Source organism: Anneissia japonica, unplaced genomic scaffold, assembly GCF_011630105.1.
Source record: "Anneissia japonica isolate Jap-2015-1 unplaced genomic scaffold, ASM1163010v1 scaffold650_len285673_cov152, whole genome shotgun sequence".
NCBI lineage: Eukaryota > Metazoa > Echinodermata > Crinoidea > Comatulida > Comatulidae > Anneissia > Anneissia japonica.
In genome coordinates, this window is record NW_022728301.1 from 200,170 (window position 1) to 210,116 (window position 9,947).

General features: G+C 34.3%; 1 protein-coding gene across 1 annotated transcript in view; it reads right to left on the minus strand.

Annotated features, from left to right (window-relative positions):
• Positions 1–3,399: 3,399 nt before the first annotated feature.
• Positions 3,400–9,947, minus strand: part of LOC117114061 (coiled-coil domain-containing protein 171-like) — a gene marked incomplete at its 5' end in the record, with an annotated part of 27,182 nt that continues 20,634 nt past the window's right edge. The window contains 5 exon segments of the mRNA XM_033257596.1: positions 3,400–3,767; positions 4,162–4,233; positions 5,156–5,280; positions 5,715–5,861; positions 6,350–6,418. Coding sequence (XP_033113487.1) covers positions 3,689–3,767; positions 4,162–4,233; positions 5,156–5,280; positions 5,715–5,861; positions 6,350–6,418 — 492 coding nt within the window.

Below are 9,947 nucleotides of genomic sequence, written 5' to 3' on the forward strand. Positions count from 1 at the left end.
TTACGGTGCTACGCAACAAATCTAATTTGAATATTATTTACTATATATTACATATATTTATCAGATTCCAGTAGACACTTTCAAGACAGTTTTGTGTACAGTCCTCTATAATTAACTTGACTTACCAAATCCTCCGCAAATTAAACCGAAAGCCAAGCAGATGTAAGCGAAGTATATCATGGTTGATAGCAGGCAGAGTTAAATTTCAAATGACAATTCAAGAGAAGAATGTAATACGGGAACTGGACTCGAATTTATCGTCTAGCACCTTTTCAATACGGTTTTATCTTGATATTTGATACAATCATGCACTAAACTCTTTGTTAACGTTTTGCTTCTTTGGTGTTTAATTATCAAACATTAAACATCTACAAGTTTTTAGTAGAATATGGATTAACAATAACGTATAGAAGAAAATAAGGCGTACAAACAAATGACGCAAAATAACTGCCTGACACAGAAAAGAGGCGGAAATTCAATTACCAAACATTTAAGTTAACAATAGCTGAAATTTTATAAGCAAAGATCTATAAATAAAAAAGATCTGTAAATCAATATTTACTAAAATCACAAACCCCATCTATAATAATAAGTACACTTTTAGTGGAATTTAGATTAGCCAATTACAATTACCGTAGGCCTATCTGTAAGTATAAAGAGTACGGTTGCTGGGAAAACACAAAACAAGATAAAGTGCATTAAAATAATCCAGTCTCCGGAGGGGAAAAAATGACATGTTGTACAACTGATTAAGACATTGAAAAGCTGTTTGACAAAAAAAACCTGGTTGGTAAGACACGGATCTATTTAAAAAACTAGGGGAAGGTGGGATAACACCCTTTCACTTACACGTTTCAACAATACTACTCCTGGAAATGGCATTGAGCATAGGTAATTCTAGCCATTACAGCAGTACACATTGACAAGCCAAATTAATTTATTTAACAATAGATTGTACTATCTATGAATTAAATCAAATTAAATATGAAAGCGCAACTGAAAATGGCAGACATCATATCTGACATTAATTGGTTTGCAATGATGTTTCAATCCCTCTCTGTGCATTTCTCGTGTCCACGGGAAAGGCAATTTATCTGCATTGCTTCGTTCTACACAGGAGTAAAGTTGGTAACTGGTAGGCCTAAGGTTAAATGCTCAAAATGCACTGCTGTAGCTGCTGAAACGTTATGGAATACTCCCCCAGGGAGCTTGAGTTGTATTTCATAGGCGTGTAATCCAATGACCGGAGTAATGATAATGTGAAGCGCATAGAGGGCTTAATAATATGCGATAAAAAAATCTACCATTATTATTATTGATATTATTATTATCTATAGAATGGTTTCCGTAAAATCGCTACACTGTCACTACACTACTTTCAGTGCCATCGTTACACTATATACTGCTAGCTCTCCCCGAAGCCATCAGGAAGGTTAAGAGGAGCTAAACAGACTTTAACCCCCTTCCCCCCCCCCCACTCTTTAAATTTTTGCCATCATGAAATGTATTTTATACCATACCACATTTGGCCTAAATTAAAACTTCTATTTAGGATCGCTGAAAATATTAGCTTATCAACCACTCTCAGCGGCATGAGAAAATCATACTCCCATAGTGTGCCTGAGGTATGTGTTAAGCCCCACAGGCGGGCGGGAAGGGGGAGGGGTGCAGAGGGTCACTGGACGTACCTTCAAATTTCAAAACGTCTACATTTTTCAACTTATTATTTAACAAAATTGTTCCTAATTATTATGCTATATTTTATAATTTTATATTTGCCAGCTCTTCTAACCGTTGACTTTTAATAACTGTGGTATGAAATTTATTGAAATGATCAGCAAATTGATCTATATAAACAATTTTATCTATAGGACTACAGATGTGAAGGACATAAAACGGTACGGTACTTCTTTAGGTCCCTAAAAACACAAAATAATTAAAATTTAAATAGAACATTCACGACTGGGTTTGAGAAATAGAATCCGAGGGATTTTCCCCCAAAGCCCTGGACACTCAAAGTCCACTTTTTAAAACATATCATAAACACTAATATCATTTCCGATTATCGTGAAACGCTAGAGTATGCATTGCATTTTTGCTAGCTCTTCTAACAATTGATTTTTAATAACTGTGGTATGAAATTGGTTGGAAATTATTAGCTACAGTGATTGCAGATTGATCCATTATGAACAATTTTATCTGCAGGCCTACGGATGTAAAAGACACATTTTACTTCTTCATGTCCCTACAGCACCCAAATAAATGAAAAATTAAAATAGAATATTCAGAAATTATGGGTTTCAGAAATCCTATATTATAAGGCTCTCAAAATGCAACTTTGATGGAGCGTCGGAGGCTTTGTCCCCAAACCCCAACTAGACCGGGAAATTTCAAAAGTCCATTTTTTATATCCTCTTAATTCAGTAACAACGTTTCTCAATGCTATAGTTACTAGCTATAGTATGCATTGCATAATTTTCCAGCTCTTCAAGCTGTTGATTTATAACTGTGGTAGGAAATTTGTTGGACAATATCAGCTCCAGTGATTGGAGATGGATCCATTATGAACAATTAAATGATGAAAAGGACATAAAAAGTTACAAATTTAGATCCCTACAGCCAAATAAATAGAAATTTAAAATAGAATAGAAATACATTTATAAGGCGCTCAAAGTACGAATTTGTCGGAGCTTCCTGGGCCTCGCACACACCCCCGCGGGGGTCCTAGGCTCCCCAGCCTAAGGTCCGCTTCGTTCGCAAATGCACCTCCCCATTGAAAATTCTGCATACAGGCCTGGTGCTAATTAATCTGAAAATGTTGGTACAGTATCCCCATCCACCATTCCCCAACACAAAAAATCTCGTTACGTAACATGAATTCCTGATGATTCCTGATGATGACATAATTAATGTCGAAATATTGAATCCCAACACGATGGCGTGTATTTCAATACTTGGAGTATGTATTATACTTTCTTAACATGAATGTGTGGTACGCGCCTCGGTCGGACGAGTCCATTATTGTCGAGGGAAGTTCCTATAAGGAAACTGGTATCGGTTCATCCCATTAAGTATTCACGAAATATGCAATGGATCCATCCGTGGTATAAAACATTAAGTTTTCTTTAATCAGAAGACAAACACTTTGAATTTGTGTTCCCATGCACATAGTAATTCTCAGAATGTCAGAAAACAACACAAATACAACAAAAAAACTTAAGAACTTTGCAGCATTGAGTTTTGTTATCATGTGCGGTTTTGCTTTTTGCTTTATTTCATTTTGGAAATTACACAAACAAGAAAAGGTACCTTCATACATTTATGAAATTAAATATAAAACATTATATACAGTGTCTTATTTTGCATAAATTTATTTAAATAATAAAATGTCAAGAGATATTTGGATTTCCAATTCAACATTTAATCAAATATTCCTTATGAATTCAGTGATATGAAAAATAGAGATAAATAATAATAAATATATATACAGTATACAAAGGAATGATATAAAAGGTTTATAAAATATTTACATCGATGATAAAAAAAAAATAATAAAGTTTTCTATTTACATTTTTCAAACCAATTACAAATAAATTAAAACAGGATATTCATTGCATTTCCATGTGTATGAGTCGGAATTCATCTACCAGTAACCATTGATATTTTAAGAATGAAAAGTGAGAGCCTCCTAATATTCATCCCTGTGTCTCACATTGTGTTGTCCGACCTTCCTTTCTGATCGTCTCGGTGAAGATGACATACGGACACTTAAAAAAAAAAGAATTGAATCATTTTTTCTTCTATTCTAGTCACAAGATGACATTTCACAGCATCTATGTTTCACATCACTATATCCAACTAATACCGATGGTTTTGAGCATCAATGCCTTACAAGAAAGAGCCTCTCTTATTGAGGCCATACTGTAATTTCCTTATTTCGATTCTTAATTATTATTCTTTCTCTGTACTAGCCTTTATGTCTCCAAGGAAAGAAGATTAATTTCTAACGGAGAAAATTCTAAAACTAGCACAAAATAGAGCTCCCACTAAATGAACCATCAGGGCACAAGAGTTAATTCAGGGTAAAGCAGTACTTAGAGTTGAAACCAGGCGGTTGCACTGAAGCTTAGAAGTTTAACCTATGAATAAGAGTAAACTTACTTGTCAGGATGCATTAGGAAGGATTTGGATGGACTAGTAGTAGTAAATTTCAGGCTATAGTCTGGCTCCTCCCTGTAATAAAGATATTAATATATGAAAGCCTGAGGTGTTAATTAGCCTGATTTCCATAAAATCACTACATGCTATAGCTGACAGCTGTCATTAAAGCCCAACTCAGACAGCGTTCAGTGGTGTAATGCCTATGTGCTCTTGTGCAGCTGTCCGCAGGTCCCTCCAGACTTAGGGGCCCAAAGAAGGGGCCCCTAACCATATGGTCCTCGATCTAGCACCAGACACAAAAGGGCAATTTTGATACTGTTCAGCCTAATGTGTCTCTGACATCGGCTGTAGGACATACTGTATGTACATCATATTATAGCCAGTGGTAGATTAAGTTGGGGGTTACAGCCAACCTGAATCCCTTAAGTCTGTCAAAATTTAAATGTTTTTAAATGGAAATATAAAGGAGCTATTCAAATTTTAAGTCTTTGGGTGCCATCGGCCATCTAGAAGTGCCGTAATGATAAATTCACAATGGAATTGGTGACAGGGATGTAGAGTGGCCCCCCCCCCAACCTCAGAGGACAAAGGTCCCCCGGCCCCAGCCTTACGCCACTGACAGCGTTGTGACCCAGTCCAAAGCGTGATTTATTGTCGGGAACAGCCTTTAGTTTGTTGTGAGAATATTAAACATGTTTAATATTCTACGACACAACTGTGTCCCCGACGGAGAGCTATCGCTTCCGTGTTTAACTTCCACAAACCCAACGTGACAACAAATCATGTTGGGCTGCATTCAATGACGCCGTCTGAATTGGGCTTTATGCTGGATTCATCATAAGTTTTTTCCATACTCACACATGCATCAACAATTTTATTGTTTTTGTCAACATCATTTATTGCCTTCTTGTTTTTTTACTTGAGCACTTTGTAAATGTAATTCAAAATAAAAATTAAAAAATTTTATCAATAAAAGAAAAAGATATTTTCTCACGTTAGAGGCACAAATGCTTCTAAGGAACTTTTTTCAGGTTCAAATAAAGGTCGCAACCTTCCAAATGACCTTTCTGGATGATTTCTTTTTATGTCATGGAAACTCTCCTCAGACAGCATCACTTCCTAAAATGAAAAAAAGAAAATCTTCTTTTATGTAAAATCAGCAGCCACATCAGCAGAACAAATGGTTTGATTTAGAAACTACTCCTGTCACTCAGTTTTTGTCAGAAATATTAGAATTACGTGACATTCACACTAATGTAGAGTACTGTCTGCAAATAATTCTTTATTTGGTTTTACAAAGGGCTCTATCTGTTTTAAAATTTATTCAATTTTATAACACAAACACAAACATAAAAGAGAGTTAGCTTCATAGGCAATGTCTAAACAGATAAATGCTAAATGCTAAAGCAACAAGTTTGTGGTGGTTCGTGGTCAAAAGAAACAAAAGAAATCAGATTGTCGATGCCGCAGTAAATGCACACACTATGTTTGGGAGCAAAGATGTGCATCCTGTTGTTGAATTGCCGATTAAACTCAAAACAATTAAAATGTACCTCATCATCATATTCTCGTTTACAAACAGCATTAAGTTCATTCTTAAGCGTAGCGATGTGTTGTTTGTTGGAATCTATTTCAGACTCGAGGGCAGCCATTCGAGATAATGTTGTTTTTTGTGCTTCAACAAATGTTTCAATCACATTCTGAAATTAAAAAGTACAATGAAAAATATTTTGCATTAAAAAAATTATTATTAATGGTATGAAATAAGAACACTTAGAACTAAGTAGTGGAGCATTCCAACCACAAGTTTGTGGGTTCAAATCCTGTGCCAAACAGGATTTGGATTCACAATTAAAGCTACTTTATTCCTTAGCCATTTCAGACTTAGTTTTTAATTGCTGAATGTATAAAAATGAAAGTGAATGAAACATAATAAATATTTAAAATAAATAATACAAAAATAAATACTGTATATTCAATGCAGAAATAAGTCTTCATATATTTTTCTTTAATATCATAATCATATTAAATACTAATTCATAATAACAGGGAACACACCACTTTTTAATAAGAATAAATATGATTAGAAAGTGAAAAAACAAGTATTATTTTGTATTGATAATACAATTTAAAATTTGTTATTAAGGTGAGTGGGCGATAGATGGAAGATCATGATGTTTACTTTTACCTGCAAAGTCTTTGCATCTGGACTTGGTTGAGCTACCTCCAAAATATGTCTCTGCTTATGAGACAACATCTGTAATAAAAGAAAACAATGATAAATGTGCAGTAATTTAAAAGCATGGAACAAAATTATATATTAGTGTATATAATGCAATATTAATAACAAGGAATGTGCACCTATTATATTTATACGAGTTGACAGATATTGTGAAATACATATAAAATGATGTGGCCTAATTAAATTAACATGTGTTATAAATATGCAGGGACACAGGGTACAATATGCTATGCATTATTTAGGAAACTTATTAAATGTCTTTTTAATTAAGCCAGGTGAATTCGTTAGATTTTCAAATAACAGACTGCTAGTAGTATCCCAAAATTAACCCAAATTTGGGCCAATCTGTGAAAAAATTAGAAAGTCAAAAGAAGTTAGAAAGCTGTCAGACGAAGTTAGTGATGAAGAGGAATCGGGAGAGGAAGCCGACTAATTTAGATACTTATTTGTTAAAGATGTACTGTCATCAGTCAAAAAGACAGGAAAATACCTCAAAATAATTTACATAAAATTATATATAGTTTATTAAAATGATCAAACAAAAATATTAGCTTCCAACGAAAAATAGATAGAAAAATGTAGTTTTTACTGAGTTACAGACATTAAAAAAAAATGAATACAGAATCTGTCCGAACATTGAGGAGATTTTTTTTTCTTATTCAGATTTTTAATTTGAAGTTAATAAATTGCCTAAATATACAAATTCAAATGTGAAATTAGAATTTTCGCTTTCATGACTGATTGTACATCTTTAATAATTTGATTTTATCTATAGTTACAGTAAGTTTAAAGCAGTAATTTCTATTCCTATTTACAATGTATGTTCAACTATTTAAAACCAGCTTTAAAAATGATGAGTAAAAAAATAATCATTTACTGAATGCCATTTTTGTAATATCAATTCTTAACATTTTGAACTTCGACCTCATTTTTTGAGATGATGCATTGGTTATGAGGGTCCTTTTATATTATTTTCTTAGTTTTTGTATTATTCTGTGCATTTTGACACCAAAATCAACCATATTTTATAAAGTGTTCCCAAGATACACATTTTAGTGTTTTAGGTTGGGTCAATGACCTTCAACGCCAAAAACATGATTTCCCCACTCTCCTATACCCCTTACTTTGTTTTGGTGTTATCCTAGTATGTATTCCTACACAAGTCAGTTGAAAGCACATTTATTGTAATATTTTAAAATGATATATGCCAATTTAGTGACTAAAAATACAATTTTTTCCATTTTGACCTTTGACCTCAGTTTCCAAGGTCATGGATTGGTTCTGAGGATCCTGTTATATATTTTTTAATTTGTTGTATAATTCTGTGCATTTTGACACCAAGATCAACCATATACCATAGAGTGTTCCAGAGATAAATTTTAGACCAGTGTCAATGACCTTTGACCCCTCATAAAAAATCCCCCCCCCTAGTCCACCTAACTTTTTTTGGTGTACCCTGGTATGTATCCCTACACAAATCAGTTAAAATCTGCTTCTTTTTAATTTGTTCGCAGATTAAGTCAAATTTTGGGATACTATAGTATATTAGGCCTAGTTAGTATTATTAATTAGTAAAGTTTTGGTTTATTAATGGCAGGAGGACCATGTATGTAGGTATTCCCATCATATGGACAGATCTTCCAGGTGATAAGTACTCAATAGAGCAATAAGAATCAGGGGCATCAACTTTGGGTGGAGGGTCAATATCAGAATAAGGTACTGTACGTTTCTACAGGGGTTCTACTCAGGCCCTACAACAGTCCCGGTCAGGGTGGTAGGACAAACGCCAGGGAAAATCAGCAATTTTGATTAGATACTTATTAACTGATAGATACTTATTATTCAATTCAACTGATCGATTTACACTTTTTTGATTAAAAAAATTACTATGACATGGCCCTGGCCGCCCAATATACATGTGTACAAAGCATAGCGTAGTCAATTCTTTTAGAGTATTTTTTTGCAACATACTGAGCAGGCCGTATGGTAATAATCGGCTAGTGTAAAAAATCATTTTTAAATATATCATTTCTACTGTTAAAGGAATGTCTAACTATTATTACTTGTACATACGTTAATATTTATGAAATCCCATTGTGACAAACATGAATGATAAAGCATGAATGGTTAAATGATATATTTAGTACAAGTATGAATGATTGATATAATAGAATAGTGCGTGTTTTGAGCTATAGACAAAGACAAAACTAATGAAAAGAAGTCACATGTTAATGCAATAAAAATAGCTTCCGACGCCCCTGAGATAGGAGTATTTCTTCCAGATAACCCACTATAAGTCCAAAGATTTGTTCCTAGTGGGGTACTCAAACTGGTGGTGAATTGGGCAGAACACCGGGAGATAATCTCATACTCTTTTTCCGAAGAGTATACAGTGTTCTTTAACATGCACATGGGCCAACACGGGACCAACGGCTCAGGAGATCTCCAAAGTTCAGCAAAGATATACTGCACCAACTAACAAAATTGGAATTGATTTGCTTAATTTAGAAAGTAATTAGCTTTCAATGGATACAGTAATTGGAATCAGAGAAAGAAATTGTCCTCCCCAATTAACCTTCAGAGTATTGATAGAGTCTTTGTATTGATTCTTAAATTTCTTGCAACAAATATGAAGATTTTTGTTGTAAAACATCTCTAAATCATTGATTTTTCAATCTGGATGTGAATTAATGAAAGTTGATAACATATGTGGTTCTTTTATTCGAGCAATACAAATATTCATGTAGTTTATGGGTTTTCTTCATTTTTGTGGGTGACAGATTGTCTAAAATATAGCTGTATGTTGATTGTTAATACAGTTTATAATTTATGGGAAAAAAAAACACCTGTTAACACTAATATTATTGAGTTTAACATGTGAAAATGTTAGCCAGACATCCTGACCTTCCAGGTTAGGGTCATGGGCGGCGGAACCGGGGGGGCCGGGGGGCCCGGGCCCCCTCACTTTTTGGCAAAAAATATATAATGTCTGGAGAACTTTGTATCATCGGAAATGCAAAAAAAAGGAGGGAAGAAGGAGAAGGATGGGAAAGAGAATGTTTATCCAGTACCCGACCGACTTACATTTTCTCGCAATTCACATTGGCGGATCTGGGAGGAGGGGATCATGGGTCCTGACCCCTCCCTAGGGGGGTCATGGGTCCTGACCCCTCCTTTGGGCAACACAAAAAAAAAAAATGGGGGAAAGAAAAAGAATTCTAGACCTACCTTTTCAGGACCCGTGAGCTGGTTTTTTTTTTTTTTGTTACATTAAGAAAATTAGAATTTTGAACATAAAAGTCATTATAACACACTTCAAATGTCGGGAAAGCTCATTTCCCGCCATCTAGGAATCAAAATTTTCAAGGGGGAGAACCCCGGGACCACCCTTTCTTTTTGGGATTTATGGAAAATTTGTATGCAACTACTCATTTTTTTTAAATTTTTATGTATGTATACACACATAAGGCCTATTTACTGAATAACAATGGTAAAAAATTACCTGACCGTTTTCAAGAGGGAAAAACCTTGAATTTTGAAGAAC